Source organism: Rhinatrema bivittatum, chromosome 14 (genome assembly GCF_901001135.1).
Source record: "Rhinatrema bivittatum chromosome 14, aRhiBiv1.1, whole genome shotgun sequence".
Lineage (NCBI taxonomy): Eukaryota > Metazoa > Chordata > Amphibia > Gymnophiona > Rhinatrematidae > Rhinatrema > Rhinatrema bivittatum.
Window position 1 is genome coordinate 1,845,074 of NC_042628.1, and position 18,410 is coordinate 1,863,483.

Consider the following 18,410-nt stretch of genomic DNA (forward strand, 5'->3'; position numbering starts at 1 on the left):
TCTATTAATTAATTATAACTATTGCTTCTGCTATGTCTCAAATACTCTCAAGTCACTCTCAAGTCACCGCAGTTCGTCAACATCTAATGATGAGCATGATTGAATCCCTTTCTGAAACTAATGAATGAGATTTTCCAAGGGAAAAGATTGCATTTCCATATAATTTGGTTTAATTGATGGGAAACACAGTTTAAAGTGGCTTACATTTCTAAATGAGTTTGCAATGGTTAATTGTGAGAATGAGTGAAGTTTGTTATTTTAATGGCCTAAGACATCATCCTGCATTACTGTGAAGACAACTATGAACTCCTATACCATATTAAAGGAAGCCTTTCATTTATCAGCAGCAATGTTACTTCCTCAGGCTGTTATGCTTAACGATGACGGGTAAGCACCAGGTAGCAAATCATTAGGATTGCGTACCCTGGGCAACCTAAGACAGTGGCATTAACCCTGAGTAGAATGATGGATTATTGCTTCAACTATTCTAACCATTCATTCACAATCAATAATCAATCATTAAGTAGATTTATTGATTTAATTGATTTATATGCTGCTAATAGGACCACATTACAGAATCTTGGACCAACTGGAAGAAGGCCAGAACAATACCTGAATGAAGAATGAATGTGAGACTGGATGACAATAAAACAAAGTACAAAATGAGTATGCCTGAACAATTGTGATTGTGATTGTGGATGCGAGTTATAAATAATGATTCAACACCATAAAGAATATGGAAGCCATTTTCAACAGTACGAAAAGGTGGGTCATACTAAATTGATGCTATGATCATTTCAATCCTGGAAATACAATCTCAGCCTTTCATTTGTGAATCGTTCCCAAACGATTCAAGGGGGGAATGTACATAGGCCTTAAGCCTGAATGTGTATTTCCTGATTCTGCTGGCAACATATTTCACCACCATGTGCTTTGGCAAAGCTCATTGCCGGAAGAAGGCAACACCCCAGAGACGGTGCCTGATTGGACAATAAAGCTACGTTCATAATTGGATATTAGAAGAAATTAATACACCCAGGATGTGCATCAATGTATTTCTATTGGACAATGAAAAAAGTTTAAAAGTCTCAACCCGAGCAGTCCAGAGCTGAGAAGCAAGCCTGATGCCCAGTTGCCACTGACCTGCGTCTCCAGAGAAACAACGACTTCCTCTTTCCTTGTTCCTCTTTCTACATTGTCTATATTGTCTTTGTATTGCTATCAATAAATTTGCCTTTTAGATCATAAAGCTGTCTGAAGGTGCTATCCGAATACCAGCAGAAAACAAAGATTTGGTAGATGGCCCAGCCTCAGGGGGTGTCCAGCACTAGACTGAACAGATCCTCCAACCAAGGCAGTCATGGCCACTCCAGAGCCACAAGAATCACCTTTCCTAGGTGGACCTCTATCCTCCTTAGAACCTTGCCCAACAGAGGCCATGGCGGAAACAGATCAGAATGTTGTGTGGCCAAGGAAGCACCAGGGCATTGACCCCTTCCGCTCCTAGCTCTCTTCCGCAACTGAAAAAATGCGGTGCCTTGGCATTCCTTTGGGTCGCCATTAGATCCACGAGGCATTCCCCACCTGGAGAAATGAGGATCATTGCCTTCTCTGATAGCTCCCATTCTCTTGGATCCAATTGTCAGCTGAGAAAATCCACCTGCAAATTGTTGAACCCTGGTATGTGTAACACTGCTTTCAAAGCCAAAGGTTGCTCCACCCAGGATATTAGCATCTCCGTTTCCAGAGCAACCACTCGACTCTTGGTACCTCCCTGGTGGTTGATGTAGGCCACAGTCGTCGCACTGTGAGAACTGACTGCATAATTGTGCAGCAGGGGAAGAAACTCCTCCAGTGCCAGATACATCGTTCTCGTCTCCAGATTATTGATGGATTCAGTTGCTTCCTCAGACCATTGGCCCTGCACCAACTGGGACCGACAGCCCTCCAACCGGTGAGACTGGTGTCTGTAGTCACTACCATCCATTGAGGCACCTTGAGATCTACCCCATGGCACAAATTGTCCCAGCCAAGCCACCATGAAAGACTGGACCTGGCGTACTCTGTAAACGATAGCAGAAGGTGAACCTGCTCTGAAATTGGATCCCACCGGGATAGCAAAGTTTTCTCTAGTGGTCTCATATGAGCAAACATCCAAGGGACCAGTGCCAAAGTCAAGCCCATGGAACAGAGGACCTGCAAGTAATCCCAGACCCTGGGCACTGGGGTCTCCAACAGGTTCCAAACTTATGTTTGTAGCTTAAGAATCCACTTCCTTCCGTGAGGAAGACCTTGCCCACACAGATATCGAAACGTGCACCCAAAAATTCCAGAACCTGTGAAGGCGAAAGGCGGCTCTTGGCCAGGTTCACAATCCAACCCAATGATCTCAAGCGGTGCAAGACCACTTCCACCACCTGTTTGCAAAGGTCCTCCAACTTTGTTCGAATGAGCCAATCATCCAGATATGAATGAACCAGCACCCCCGCCTTTCAGAGAGCTGTTATTACCGCAACCATTACCTTGGTGAAAGTCCTCTGAGCAGTGACTAGACTGAAAGGAAGAGCACAAAACTGAAAATGCTTCAGAAGGATCATGAACCTGAGGTACGTTCGATGATCCCGGCAAATCCTAAATGTGCAAATTCACCTCCGTTAGATCCAGGGAAGCCAAAAACTCTCCGCTTCGCAGCATTAGTCTATGACAGACTTGAGAGTCTATGTCCTGAAACAGGGAACTTTGAGGGTCGCGTTCGCCTTCAGGTCTAGGATCAGACAAAATGAATGGAATACCTTCCCATTCCCCTCTCCTCCTGGGGGACAGGAATGATGGCCCCCAGCATTCTTAGTCTTTGGATGGTCAGTTGAACAATAAACTTCTTTCACTGGCAAGCACAGGGAGATATCATGAACAGGCTTTTCAGTGGCCGAGCAAATTCTAAAGCATAGCCTTGTTCTATCAGGCTTAGAACCCACTGGTCCGATGTGATCTTGACCCATTCCTCGTAATAAGAAAAAAAAAAAAAGTTTTGGTTGTTTTATTTAACCAGGGCCTATCACTCAAGGTTAAGCAACTCCTGCACTTGTTCCAGGAATGGCAAGGTGACTAGGATGGCAACCTTCCTCAGCACTCTCGTAGCACTACTCCTGCCACTTCAAGCATTTTCAGGATCTTAGCTAAACACGACCCTGTGGAAGAAAATAGAGCAGTGACTTATGTGGCTCCAAGTCAGGTGGGATTTCACCTTCCTCCAAAGGTGCGGAGCACAGATTTTTCCAGGAATCATTCGCTAAACTGCTCTGCACGGCACTTGCCTGACTTGGTCGTAGAGTGAGAAGGCCTAGGATGCACTGCGGCAAAAATCATATCCACCCAGGAAAGATATGAAATCTATCTCCAGGTCCATGGGGCCGACCACAGCACTCTCCAGGATCCCCCCCGCCACCGGGGAGGGGCGCCACTGTCCTAGGGAACCAAGGAGAAAAAGGGTGGGAGGACTGGTCACTGACCGGCAGATCACAGCCTGCACGCCTGCTTATGTGCTTACATCTGTATCCCCTGTTCTGCTCATACTTAAGCGTGTTGTTGAGCGCGTTTTGCGTGCATGCACCTGTGAGTTTTCTGTGCACGTATTTCAGCGCTTTTTGTGCGTTTTGCTAAGTGCATAATTGTGGGCATAGTTAAGCCCGAACCTGCTATGACAGTAATTAATAAACAATAGTGGTTTGTGATCTATCTAATGTTTGGGTAATTGCCAGGTTCTTATGGGCTGGATTGGCCACTGTTGGAAACAGGATACTGGGCTTGATGGACCCTTGGTCTGACCCAGTATGGCAGTTCTTATGTTCTTATGTCCCCTTTACCAATTCACCTTGGTTGAGGAGATGCCTGCACAGCAGCTAAATCCTTTTTGGCCAAACTCCTTGAGCTGCCAACCAACGCTGGACTGGGCAAAGAGAAAGATGGCTGCATTGCCCCTATTTGACCCGCTGCAGCTCAGTCTCTAACTGCCAAAGCCTTTATCCTTCTCAAAAGGGCTGTGGCTCCTGAACCACGTCCTCCTGAACGTTGCACTAAGATGTGCGTGCGGCTACGCCTGCACACACGTGCGTAACACCAGTCTGCAGTATTGTGCGCATAACCATGCACGTGGATCCAGGCTGTGGCCTTACGGCGTGTGGGGAAACACTCCAGCCATGGCCTTACCATGTGTTGCAGCGGGCACACCTTTCCATGGCAGTGCGAAAACCCAGAAGCGCGTCTGCCGGCCACGCTAACTGCATCGTCTGATCCCACCCCACTCCATCATCCCCCAGAGATCGACTGGAGGTGCAAGATGGGGGTAGCCAAGAACTCCCCCCTTTTTAATTTACCCGATCTCAGATCTCCGCTGGAATCGCGATGGGGCCGGCAGCTACTGAAGGAGAAGGCACAGACCTTCACCACGGAGCTCCCCCATTCCTCTTATTTCAAGCCTAAACCGCTCAGCTGAGGGAAAGCCCCAGGTTGGGTTCACTTTCCTCTCTATTGCTTTTTGGTTCATGTCCACCATCTACTGGAGAGGGAGGATACTGGCAGGCTGATGGGGCAGGGCTGTGTGTCAGGGATTGGCCTGCCTGAGTGCAGAGGAAGAGATCCTTGGCCCTGTTCCACAGATAATCAGCAGAGTCAACCTGATATGGCAAAAAGTTTCCCAAAATTACACTGAAGACAAATCTTTTCCCCTGGAGTTAGCAGCATGCACTGTCCTCCTCCTGCCTGACTTTTTTTTCTATACCAATTAAGTCTTGATTGAAGCTGTGAACCCCGGGAGAGGAATGCCCTATTTTCTTATATTTTAACAGGTCTATGGGTAATGGAAAGACGTTTAACTGTGTCTGAATTAACTAGGAAAGTGGAAACTCCACATTAAACATGTCGTTAAATCTTGTCCTACTCATCCAGACATTGCTTCCAAACTCTACATTAAGTAGGTCATTAAATCTTGTCCTACTCATCTTGAACGCCCCTGGATTGCTCTTCCAGCCATTGCTTCCAAACTCCACATTAAGCATGTCGTTAAATCTTGTCCTACTCATCCTGAACTCCCCTGGATTGCTCTTCCAGCCATTGCTTCCAAACTCCACATTAAGCATGTCGTTAAATCTTGTCCTACTCATCCTGAACTCCCCTGGATTGCTCTTCCAGACACTGCTTCCAAACTCCACATTAAGCATGTCATTAAATCTTGTCCTACTCATCCAGACACTGCTTCCAAACTCCACATTAAGCATGTCGTTAAATCTTGTCCTATTCATCCAGACATTGCTTCCAAACTCCACATTAAGCATGTCGTTAAATCTTGTCCTACTCATCCAGACACTGCTTCCAAACTCCACATTAAGCATGTCGTTAAATCTTGACCTACTCATCCTGAACTCCCCTGGATTGCTCTTCCAGACACTGCCTCCAAACTGTTATTTGTCTCCATCGTTGGCAAAAAAGTTAAATTTCATCAAATGATCCACAACACAGTTTGAACAGAAATGTGGGAGATCTACCCCTTCTTTGCATAAAATTCAGGGATCACCAGTTCCAAAATATGGCCAGCTATGAGTTGGAACAGCAAGTAACTGAGTAAGCTGTAAAGCAGCTGAAAATGGTTGAAAATCCTGCAGAACGCCCTTTGGCTTACTATCAGATCGAATGTTGAAATTACCAAGGATCAAGATCTTATCTGTAAGTAAAAGAGCAGTAATAAAATCAACAATCATAATGAGATCAGCACAGAGTCCCAGGACAAGAAAGTAAACCCATAATCCAAACGTTCATACTCACTGCCAAAGTCACACCCAAAACCCAGCTCCACAATGACTGATCGGATGGAAAAGTGTCCATAAATTAAAGTCATCCCACCCCACCACCATTTTGTATCCTCAGACAAAAGAAATGTAAAAATGCACTGTTTGCATCACTAGGTCACGTCTCAGGGAGAAACCGACGTGCTAGTGCAGACCTGGTAAAGAGGCAGTAATTCCATCACCTTTCTTTCTGGTTAGAAGTGTGGGCTGGGAACCAGGGAGACCAGGGTTCAAAACTCCACTGCCACTCCTTGTGACCTTGGGAAGTCTCTGCCTCAGGGCCTGCTTTACTGAGCATTAGTAAATCAGAGCCCTCTGGGGACAGGGAAATACCTCTGAAGTACTGAAAAGCAGAATATAAATCAAATAAAAGCATAATGCAAATGCTGCTTTTCTGTGGTTCCCCTGACTTAATATCGTCACAATATTAAATTGGAAGAACCACAGAAAGCAGCAAAAATGAAAAAAAAAAGTCTTGGCAGCTTAGGAGCGACCGTTTTCCCAAGTTGCACGCAGCTACAACTCCTGGGGCCGGGTGCCAGGGACGCAGAATTTATCCTTCGAGCACCCTTTTTAGCATGGCAGCTGATTTGCCTACTGCACTGAGCACTCACGAGAGGTAAATGCGCGCGCAGGAAACTGGCACTTTATTGCATCGGCCTGCAAGACTGTTTCACATCTTAGATTCAGGAGAAACAAATGCACTTTCCCTCCGCCAAGGCTCGTTACAGGTGCACATCAGGATCCTATTCTATGAGAAGCTTCTCCCATTCTCTCCCCTCAGGATTCCTGCTCATTTATAAATCTTTGCAGCAGGGAGCTCAGTCACATGGCTTGTGCAATCTTTCACAAGGAGCAATTTTACTGGCCCTTGAACTCCCATGCTCCATCTTCAGCCCTGAAAAGTGTCAACTGTACAATTAAAAAAGTGGTCTTTGACATGGAGGGGAAAGGTGCATTCGGCACAGCATGATGAAGCCTATCTGCGGAGATAAAAAACCTTTCCACCTGAAGGATTTACAATCTAACAACATGATGACAGTATGCCAGAAGAGAAAGGGCTCAGCCAGGCCCCGAACTGCACCATGCTGGGTCATGAGAAATTAATGCACCACCACAGCTATCCCATGACCTGAACACTACACAAAATAAAAATCTAAAAACGGGGGAGGCAAAACCCAGGAGTCTGGACTGATCTGGGGTATGAACAGGAATGTTCTATTGCGGAGGTGGTCAAGCAAGAAGCATTGAGCCAGAAGGGCTGTTTTAAAGCACAGCAGCTTTCTGCTTCTATCAACACGTTCCTTCATCTGTTCAATACGATTAATAAAAAAGAAAAATAATAATTTTACTGTGCATGTCATTCATTTCAAAGGGATGTATAACACAGAACTTGATCTATTACAAAATGCCAATACAAATACTTGCCCCTTATGACTTCTGAATCTTCCAGTGGATTTTACAGACACTAGAACGAGGAAGGCAATGCATGGCGTGCTGCCTTACCAGGACAAAGCCACAAGTAGCACCAGGGAGAGTTTTCAGAATTTAAAATTACATTTAGGGCAGTTTTGAGGATTCAGTTTAAAAAAAAACCATTCAGTTTTGTTACATCAATGTAAAAAAAAACAAAACAAAACAATATACTTATTAGACTTAATACACTGCCTGTAGATACTGAATTGCAGAGATCAGTGAACGCTGTAAGTAAAGCTGGACAGCCACCCTAGGTTTTGGCAGGAGAATACTCTGAGACGCACCTTCTTAGACATTTTCTGACCACACAAAAACCAAAGTTTAATAAAGATGACTTGTGAAAGAATAAAGGAGAACAAGAACTGTAAATACTCACTTATTATGAGAGACTGATCAGAATGAGCATCCAGAATTGGTTTTGATAAAGAAGGTTTTGATCTACATGGAAAAAAAAACAAACACACACTTTCAGTGGAATTTTTTTTTGTTTATAAAAAAACAGGAAAAGAACCAAGTCAGGATGGGCAGCAGTATCCACCTTCCATGGGAAAAAAGTTCAAGGTGGTTGCAGGTCAGTGACCCAGAAAGTCACCACGGCTTATTTAAACATCTGTATGTTTGTACAGTAACTGCGTCTTCTGAACCAATTCCAACCCTAATTTATAAAGTCATTTATAAAGCATGTGTGGCTGCACTGAGCTTGGAGCTATGGGTGCTTATCTGCTGACATTTACACATTAATCAGATGAACTGCACCAGATTCAGGCAAACAGCTAAACCCGGACCCATGTGTGCTGCTACCAGGTGATTCTTGAGGGTCCATTAAAGCCCAGCACCCTCTCAAGCTTTCGTTCTGCTAGGACCCATCTGCGATGCAACGAGGAAGCTGCAGACTGCTAGAATGCACGCAAATCAATCTTCTGCTGCGGCTTCAGCAAGGCAACATAAGAAATCCTAGTGAGACACTTACTTAATGTGGTGTATCTTCCTAGCAACTATCATGGGAAAATCAACTTCAAAATATTTCCTTGGAAGACGGTTCTCATCCTAGAAATAAAAAAAAGATTTCCCAGTAAGCAGGTTACATTTTAAATTGCAGATACACAAGTTTCAGAGTAATGCAGTGTATGAGCTAAGCAAGAACATTTGTATTCAGCATTCTGGGTGGTTTCATTCCTGCTCTAGGGCTCTCTCCTCCACACCTGACTGTTTGCTTACCTTTACCCAAGGTTCTCCTGAGACAGCAGGATGAATTAGTCATCACGTGTGGGAGCTCCTGAGCCCCTCAGAGTTTGTTTCAGCCAGGCAGTTGGCTCTCCAGGGATCAATAAGGTGCAGAGTAGGCTGTGAAGTTGGATACTAGACAGAAGGTACCAGCATGCAGCCAATGCACCATCTGATGTGGAGTTAGGGGATGGTCAGAGAAAGGCTCAACAGCAGCTTTTTGGAGCAATGGCTGGGAAGGCAGATCTGAAATCCCAGATGTTGCAGGGTTTCCCTGATGGCTCTTCTGTCTTCTGGAGCCCAGGCAGGAGGTGGTCGTCTTATTTTTAGTTAGTTCTGCATCAGCTGTGGGTGGGAAAGACAAGCAGATCTCTTCCAATGAGCAGACAGCTAGGTCTGTGGCATATACAGAACTAACCTGCAAGATGTTTTAGGTTCTTGAGGTAAAGTGTCTTGTGTTTAATCAGGGAGACAATTATGAATTCAAGCCTGCTGGCCGCAGGTAGCCAACAGAAGCTGTGAAAACTGGAGGAATTGTTATTGGGCAGTAGCACGTTTGCCTCTGTGCTAGGGATCAGCTGGAAGCAGTGGACATGATTTCTGTAGACCCCACTTACACCGAATTAGGAATTATGAGCACATTTAATATTCTCCTGAAATACCTTCATCCCAGCTGTGCCAACATGAAACTCAGATTGCTGCCACAAACCAACGCACCAGTGACGAGCTGCTATTTTCAGTTACATAGCTTTCATAGACTGTGCCCAATCATTGAGAAGTCAAGCCTACTGACAGTGGTTCATGCTACTGATTATCACATCTGGACTACTACAGTGTACTGTATAAAGGAGTAAGAGACAAAACCCTCAAACTCCAACATACAAAAGTCTGCAACAAACCACACATCACACCTGTGTTGCACTGGCTGCCAATACCATACGGAACAAAATTCAAAATGGATACAGACTCACAAGGCTAAGAGATGATGGACCTAGCTCAGCAAAAGGTTCTCTTCATACATGCCGTCCGGGCCTCTAAAATCTTTACATGGTGCCTCCGTCAATAAGGGAAACCAAAAGAACAGAACAGCACCTGCCCTATGGAACTTTCTCCCAACAAAATACAGGAACTATTCCTATTTGGAAAGGAAAGCAGAAAAATCTGGCTTTTCTATGAAGCTTTCAGTGCTAATCTGACTACGGAAATCTGTTATGGAATCGACTCACACGCCCTAGTTTCTTGCTGCTACAACTCAGCTTGTGCTCTGGAGTTATTTATTCTTACAGTTAAAGCTATTAGAGCTTAGTCAGGACCGTTAAGCTATTTAAAGCATTTCGATATTGCTGTGGAGAATGTACACCTCTAATGTGAGGGTACAAATGACCTCTGAAGGCTTTATTTGTAATAAGTAACAGTGAGTGAGTGAGGGAAGCGCTGTGTGATGGGTTCCTGGAGGAGCAGAGCTGTGATCCCACTGCCCGACACCAGATGTCACTATTGTACCTCACCACAATGACCAGGACACCCCAGATCGCAGGTTCATCTTAGGCAAAGCTAAAGGGGCAGCTGTGAAATTCAGTAATCCTAAACATCTGCAGCAACCCACTGCTATTTTTAAACAAAGGAGGAAAAATTAGAGAAAACTTGAATGTCTATACAAATCAGTAGCTTAGCAAGAGATACGCATTACCTCTACACCTTTTACCAACGAGGGTTAGGAAAGCGCAGTAAAGATTAAAGGGTGTAAAATCCTCATCTCTGCAAGGTGAGCTCGATGCCGGAACCTGATAAAGTCAGGACGTCACATCACAGCAGCACACGATGCAGTCAAGACTTTGCACTGCACTCGCACTGAAGCAAATCACAACCAGATCTCACGTTGGCAAGATCCCCAAATTAACAGGATCCTGAAACATCAAGCCAAAAATACCATTATATTACAGCTTCCCCATCAATCTATCTGAAGATTGGAGGGTGGCCAATTAACGCCAACCTTTAAAAAAGGGCTCTGGGCGTGTTAGATGCACAACAGGGCCGGCCCACGCTGCGTGTACCGACCATCAATGGGGGAAAATGACACCGCACCAAACTGTGTGCAAGACGGCGCTGCCGCAGCCTGCCTCATGGAGTGGCCACAGAGTCTGAACCGGGGCCTAGCCCATCGGGAGGGCTGCTCTGAACCCCCCTTCCCTTGCCCTAACGGGATAGGGAACGACGTCAGTACGGAGCACAGAGCAAGGAGATTGGAGGAAAGACTTACTGAAGCCTTCCATCTCCCTGAATCAGAGGAGTCCTTTTACTTACCTGGGCTCAGCGCTTACCGGCTGCGTATAGAAATGGTCTCCAGCTGCAGGGGTGAGAGGCCTTTGGCCATCACCACTGTGCTCGGCTTCATGCACCTGCTGCCTTTCAGCCTCTTCAACTCAAAGTCCATACGAGGAACCGGCTCCCGGACCAAGGCACAACTCTGAGGGATCTCAGGAATTCTCAACTGGGGGAGGGACCATTAGGTATCACTGCAGGAGAGTGGGGCTCGATATTCTCCAATTTAAAGGTAAATTTTCCTTCTAACGAGTGCTGCAATCCCACTAAACAATGCTGGTGTAGGGCAAGCAGGTCCACAGGAGACGGAGAGATACTGAAGGGCTGAGGTCACGCAGGGGTGAATCTAGGGTGACGTCAGCTTTGAAACCTGACTCAGTCTCCATCTGCTAGCAGGGGAGCATAACCCATTGGTCCTGGGTCCATCTGGCTACACGCTAGGAAATCCTTGCTTTCAAAAGTGTTTCCTGACAAAATAAAAAAAATCACATTGGCTCTGAGTTTCTTTCAACAGGGGAGTTCAGACTGTTTGTATTTAAAGACTTTTTATAGCCACCATCTTACAGTCAGGTATATTACTTCCCAACAGCAGCACCCCCAACCCCACACATATCCACTGACTCTAGCCACAACCACTCACCCCTCCCTCCCCACATCCCAAACCCTACCTAACCACCTCTTCCTGGAGGAAGGACTCCATCCAGACCCATAGCCACCCACAAGCTTATGAACAGAGCGTAAGCATAATGCTTAATCTAATAGGCCACATCCTGCTCATGCCTCAATACTCCAGCACCAGATAGCAGCCCACTTAAAACACAACCATGAACTCATCACCCCCTTTCAGATCATCTCCATAGTCCCAGGCGACAAGGGCTGCTCAGGCTGCCTCCAGAGCTCTCTCTTCATTCCCAGGGTCACAGAGGCAGGAATCCCCAAATTCTCCCTCTTAGGCACAGAAAATCCGCCACTGCTGACACAGTCTTCACCTTAGTCGAATTACCCTGCATTGAGAATTGAAGGCTGAAGGGGGAACAGCCACTGATACCAGATTTCTTCTTTGCGCAATACAGATAGGATATTTCTGAATTCTCTACACTTCCGTATGGTAATTATGGACAGATCTTGAAATAGGCTCCATCTGATTTTTTTCACGAGATCTGGCCTCTTTTTCTAGCCATAGCAGCTACTTTTTCTTTAGCCCTGAAACTATGGAAACATAAGATCTCAGGGTAAATTACCCCTTTGCTCTCACAAGACTCCGTGCGCTCTTTCCAATCTGATGTCTGGCACAGATTCAGCCGATTTATCAAATGCAAGCAGCTGCGTGCAAATGCTCATTACCACTTGGAAAGAGTCCGCATATTCCGGCAGCTCTTGCACTCCATGAACCCGGATGTTTGACGTACGAGACCTGTTTTCTAGGTCTTCCAGGCATTCTTCCATGTCTCGTGCCACCTCCTCTCGCCACGTGCTTATATCTGCGGCATGATCGTCTGCACGCACCTCCACCTCCTCAATGCATCAGCCCAGACAAATGACAGCTCCATAACCATTGCCCCAAACTCTGATTTAATCAGCACCATATCTTGGTGCAACTCCGCAAACTACCACTAAAATTCTGAGCGATTCAGCATGGCCTTCCAATTCCTCACCTCCATTTCCACAGCCCATTGCTTAGACCTCACCTTCTAGGCCGACCACCTGCACCACATCATGATTTGTAAAGGAAAAATGTTTTAAGACTTGTTTCTCTCTTTGCCTGTGACATCCTTAAACAAAATCCTAACTCTGCAGGTCTCTGGCAGTGCATCACATTTAAAAAACACATATTGTGCATTCAAGTACTTCAGAAAAACAAACACTATATGCAGCTATTGAGGGTCAAGTTTTAGCAGGCTCAGTTCTGCTTAAAAAAAAAAATACCACACATTTGACAATTAACAGAAGCCTCTCACAAACTAGATTTTTGTTGCATGCTTTCTTTTGGCCTTGGCTCAGACTAACACTGTTTAAAGAATGACCCCTCATCTTAAAAGCACAGTTACTGCAGAAGCTGCAACTGGAGGCTCAGCCGTACACATTTCACCAAGGAGGAGCTTCAAGAGCGTGGAAGATCCTGTGGTAAAGCTCCAGCATTCATTTTCTTTGTAAGGAATGCCACCAAGCTCCAACTACAGATGTCCTTTCTTCAGTAGAGGACCATTTAAAATCAGCTGCTTTACAGGGGTCACTACCTTCATGTACTTAAAGACATTTTTGTGTAGTCAACAAGTTAAACTGTTTCAACACCTCTTACCTTTAATCTCCAGAATGTAGTATCAAGACCAGCACCAACATTTATTACTTGACAGTTGCACTCTGTCCTCTCTAAAAAAGCATCCAGGAGCTGATTAACAGCTTGTACACGAGCATAGTATCCTACAAAATAAAATTCAACAAGAGATATTTGTTCTTCCACATTTGTAGGTACTTTGGGAATTCAAGACTTTAAACAGATTGATCACTTAGATGACCGTCTGCATTTGCAAAAAACAAAAAAACAATTTTATCCTTTTACAGAAAAGATGTAGAGTATTTTTTCTGATTTGTTTGCTTTAGTCTCAAAATATTGCTTCCTTACTGTAAGGGATTCCTACCCCCTTTTTCTGCTGATCCCCAGATCTTTCTCCCCCTCTTACCGCCAAATGATCCCTGGACCTGCTAACTTACACATTCCCTACTCTTGATGAGCCCTCCTTTTCCTGTCAGCCAGCTTCAAAATTGCTTTCAAAATGGCTAAGTGATCCCTAGCTTTTTGGATTGGTACTTACTAGCTCTCAAAAGGCTTCATGCATTAAAGGATTTTTCCAAATTTTGTGTCTGTGGAAAACATGTTTAAAATTATCTGGCCTAAAAACTGTGACAAAGCATAAGAACATAAAACTTGTCACACTGGGTCAGACCAAAGGTCCATCAAGCCCAGCATCCTTTTTCCATTTGTGACCAATCCAGGTCACGAGTACCTGGCAGGATCCCAAGGAGTAGAAAGCTTCCAGGCTGTTTCTCCCAAGAATATGCAGTGGATTTCTACAACTCTACCTTAAAGGTTTATGGACTTTTCCTCCAGGAATTTGTCCAAACAATTATTAAATGCAGTTACACTAGCAGTTTTTACCACATCCTCTGGCAACTAATTCTAGAGCTTAAAAATGCATTGAGCAAAAAAATATTTTCTCTTATTAGTAACTTGTGTGTCCTCTTTGTTTAACACTTTATTTAAAGACAGACACAATGCAGAAGGATCTTACTTGTTTTATACAGTACATTAGTCAAGACCAGACACATGGGATACTTTACAGACTAAGTTAGAAAACATGACAATTTATCTGCTCAGGACAAAGTCCACATTAATATTAAATGCTTTTTTTTTCTATTTTGCTCTTTGTACAGTATTTCTTAACTCTGGTCCTTGAGGCCCCCGGTTTTGGTTTTCAGAATATCTATAATAAATATATATTTGTCTATGTTTGGTCTAATAAAGTTAATTTAAAATATTATGAAATCGACACTTGTTTGTGCAAAAGGGACAGACCTGAGAACGAGATCTGGGTTTTTCCTCTTTACTTTATATCCAGCTCTCACTGGAGAGGTCAGAGTCATGCTGGAGTACTGCCCATCATTCTGTGTCAAGAAAGCTAACCCACAAGGACCTTCCACTGTATCATGGCCTCTGTCCTTACCCATTCCTAACTGGCTCTCATCAGGAAGCCATTACATGCAGCCTTCAGCACGTTTCATTTTCTTCTTCACTACTTCTAATGTAAACAATAGGTACTGCAACAACCTGTTCTGTTTACAAAACCACAGTGGGGGGAAGATTTTTTTTTTTTGCGCTTGTGGGAGAAAATAGTACAATTTTATTTTCCATAAAGTCATGTTCACATATCCAATGTTTTACAGTTAAACATACAGAAAACACAACTAATGATAATATCAGTATCAGGCTCAGCTTGTTCAAGAAGGATTATAAAATCACTCCAGATTCACACAAGCCTGATCCAATTCTGAGTTTACCTCACTGCATGCAGAGACTTACAGTCTTACTTCTGTTAGGGACTGCCATTAGGAAATAACTACACGTCCCTGCATGTAACAGAATAAACCCAGGACCGGATCAATAACTGCAGGTGAATCTAGAGAGAATTGGGAACCCTACTTTCAACAGGGGCTGCTGGTACTATTTTCCAGAATTCTCAGCCCAGCCAGCCCATTTATTTTAAGTCACTATCACAATCACTACGCACTCTCATTACCAATAGAAGTATCCTGGGGTTTTTTGACCTTGTACTTGCGGACCAACTTACCTCTGTTGATCTCCGGAGCCTTCCTTTCTTTAGCCTGCCTGACAAAATGCTGAATGTAAGGATCCGTCCAGTAGCCAATACTTATAGCGAATCTATTAAAAAAAACAAACAGCCAGCATATTCATCATTTTACAGGGCAGAGTTAACAGCCAGGGCCTCGTTCATTAAGGTCTATACCTTGATAAACAGAAGGGGAGAAAAGCCTTAATAAACCGGTCACATGCAGCTATTCTGAAAGACATAGCCCGGACACAAAGGTGACCATAAAACGAGACGCTCTGGTGACGGCTCCTGTGCTTCCTAGGTGGTTTTAGCTGTAAAATAAAGGCTTCTTTCACGTGGAGAGGAGGGGTTTCTTCTACCTTTCAGCGGCTCGGGGAAGTTCTAACAGCTGAAGAAATGCAGGGACAAAACGGGTGGTGACAAGTTCTGCTGCTCGTTCGGGTCCACAGAAACATGAGCTCCACCGGCTCCGGCCAATTCTTGCGTTGGACCAATAGAAAGCATAAGAGGCGCCGGCGCCCCTCCTTACCTCTTACAGATGGACGCATCGTCGCAGGTGGCTCGGACGGCCTCGTCGGCCGTGTCGGTACCAGAACCGCGGGACTCCGTGCCGGCCATTGCGCGGAAGCGGTTCAGCCCTCAGGCAGGCGTTATATCGCAGCAGCAGCACAATATCCCGCCAGCGTGGAGGCCGCCTTAGGACCGGGAGCAAGGCTGAATACTCCCGCCCCGTGCGCTCACCGCAGCACCCGCTAACTACGTGCCCTCCCATTGGTCGCGGCGCCGCACCTTCCGGACCCTTTCATTGGCGGATGCAGGGAAAGGTTAAGGCCGCCTCCCACACGCAGCCTTTCCTATTGGATAGTGTAAATGACAATTCTCTTACGTAGAGAGGCGGGCTCGCTAGATAGGTCAGAAGATTCGGATAACTTTATTGGCAGGACAATTTTACACGTGTTTACCAAAACAACAAACAGAAGCATTAAATAAAGAGGGAAGAAAAGAGTTAAAATTAACAATGATAACAAGTCAGGTAAAGGTGCAGGTCAGGAGACTGCCGGCAAAGGAAGGCAGTCAAAATCACACTGAGGCAGCTACACTGAGAGACAGTTACACTCAGAAAGAGAAACTGACTCTTAGAGACAGTCTCACCAGAAAGAGAGTGACACTGAGACAGCTACAATGAGAGAGGGAGAGAGAGAGAGAAAGAGACAGTCACACCCAGAAAGAAAAACGGACTCAGAGATAATCATGCCAGAAAGAGACAGAGTGACACTGGGGCAGTCACACCCAGAAAGAGAAACTGACTCTGAGAGACAGTCACACCAGAAAGGGAGTGACACTGAGACAGCTACAATGAGAGAGAGAGAGAAAGAGACAGTCACACCCAGAAAGAGAAACTGACTCAGAGATAATCATGCCAGAAAGAGACAGAGTGACACTGGGGCAGTCACACCCAGAAAGAGAAACTGACTCTGAGAGACAGTCACACCAGAAAGAGAGTGACACTGAGACAGCTACAATGAGAGAGAGAGAAAGAGACAGTCACACCCAGAAAGAGAAACTGACTCAGAGATAATCATGCCAGAAAGAGACAGAGTGACACTGGGGCAGTCACACCCAAGAAAGAGAAACTGACTCTGAGAGACAGTCACACCAGAAAGAGAGTGACACTGAGACAGCTACAATGAGAGAGAGAGAGAAAGAGACAGTCACACCCAGAAAGAGAAACTGACTCAGAGATAATCATGCCAGAAAGAGACAGAGTGACACTGGGGCAGTCACACCCAAGAAAGAGAAACGACTCTGAGAGACAGCCACACCAGAAAGAGAAACTGACACTGATAATCACACTAGGAAAGAGAGAATGACACTGAAAGAGAAACTGATACAGAGACAATCAAACTCAGAAAGAGAAACTGACAGTCACATGCAGAGAGTGACACTGTTGCGTCAGAGGTGGACCCTTGGGCCGAGGTGGGGTTGACGCATCCCCTAGGTAGGAGACCTACGGGTCCCCACCATCGGCAGGCGGAGTGGGCTGATAGACAGAGGCCAACTGGAGCTTCACCAATACCAGCCCTCGTTCCCCGCGGGTTGAGCCTTTGGGTGCCGGAGCCAACTGGACTTAGGTGGGCCTCTGTACGTAGTCGATGTAGAAGTTGGGTCAGCCCAGAGACAGCAGATGAGAGATGGTACAGTCTTACTCTGGACAAGGGAGTGTCCCAGAGAATCGGGTGCCAAAAGAACGAAGGCAGACGGGGCACCCGAGCAAGAGCAGGCCGAAGCCTGAATAGACCAAATCCAGGATATAAGCTGAAGAGGCGTCGAGATACAGGCTTGAGTCAGGGCTGGCGGCAATCCAGAGGCAGTGGCAAGCAAGGCTGAGGTCTGATCAAGGAGAAAGCCAAGTATAGTCAAATGAAGCAAGGGTCTGAGTCTGGAGACAGGCGATGCGTAGTCAGACGAAGCAGAGGTCGAGATCTGGAGAAAGGCAATAGCGTAGTCAGGCGAAGCAGAGGTCTGGGTCTGGAGACAGGCAGTAGCGTAGTCAGGCGAAGCAGAGGTCTGGGTCTGGAGATAGGCAGTAGCGAAGTCAGGCGAAGCAGAGGTCTGGGTCTGGAGATAGGCAGTAGCGTAGTCAGGCGAAGCAGAGGTCTGGGTCTGGAGACAGGCAGTAGCGTAGTCAGGCGAAGCAGAGGTCTGGGTCTGGAGACAGGCAGTAGCGTAGTCAGGCGAAGCAGAGGTCTGGGTCTGGAGACAGGCAGTAGCGTAGTCAGGCGAAGCAGAGGTCGAGATCTGGAGAAAGGCAATAGCGTAGTCAGGCGAAGCAGAGGTCTGGGTCTGGAGACAGGCAGTAGCGTATCAGGCGAAGCAGAGGTCTGGGTCTGGAGATAGGCAGTAGCGTAGTCAGGCGAAACAGAGGTCTGGGTCTGGAGATAGGCAGTAGCGTAGTCAGGCGAAGCAGAGGTCCGGGCTTGGAGAGAGTCAATGGCGTGGTCAGGCGAAGCAGGGTCAAGTCTATGTAGTCAATCTGAGGTATGAAGCAGGACAGGAACAAGGAGACAGGAACCAGGAACAAACGAGGAACAGGAACGCAGGAGTGAGACGACTCTCTAGGAGGCAACGAGTACTTGACCAGCGAGGAGACCTGGTGCAAAGGCAACGCTAGGGAGTGGAGCCTGCGCTTAAATACTAT

At 45.8% G+C, this 18,410-nt stretch overlaps 1 protein-coding gene across 3 annotated transcripts in view; it reads right to left on the minus strand.

Moving 5' to 3' along the window:
- Nucleotides 1–15,996, minus strand: part of LCMT1 (leucine carboxyl methyltransferase 1) — a 53,104-nt gene extending 37,108 nt beyond the window's left edge. For all 3 annotated transcript variants that reach the window (XR_003852725.1, XR_003852724.1, XM_029577582.1), the window contains exons 1-5: nt 15,741–15,996; nt 15,209–15,300; nt 13,162–13,283; nt 8,287–8,363; nt 7,693–7,754 (exon numbers count right to left, since the gene is read on the minus strand). Coding sequence is in view for 1 of the 3 variants with exons in the window: in XM_029577582.1 (XP_029433442.1) it covers nt 7,693–7,754; nt 8,287–8,363; nt 13,162–13,283; nt 15,209–15,300; nt 15,741–15,829 (442 nt within the window). In the remaining 2 variants the exon portion in view is untranslated. The remainder of the gene's footprint in view (nt 1–7,692; nt 7,755–8,286; nt 8,364–13,161; nt 13,284–15,208; nt 15,301–15,740) is intronic.
- Nucleotides 15,997–18,410: the final 2,414 nt, after the last annotated feature.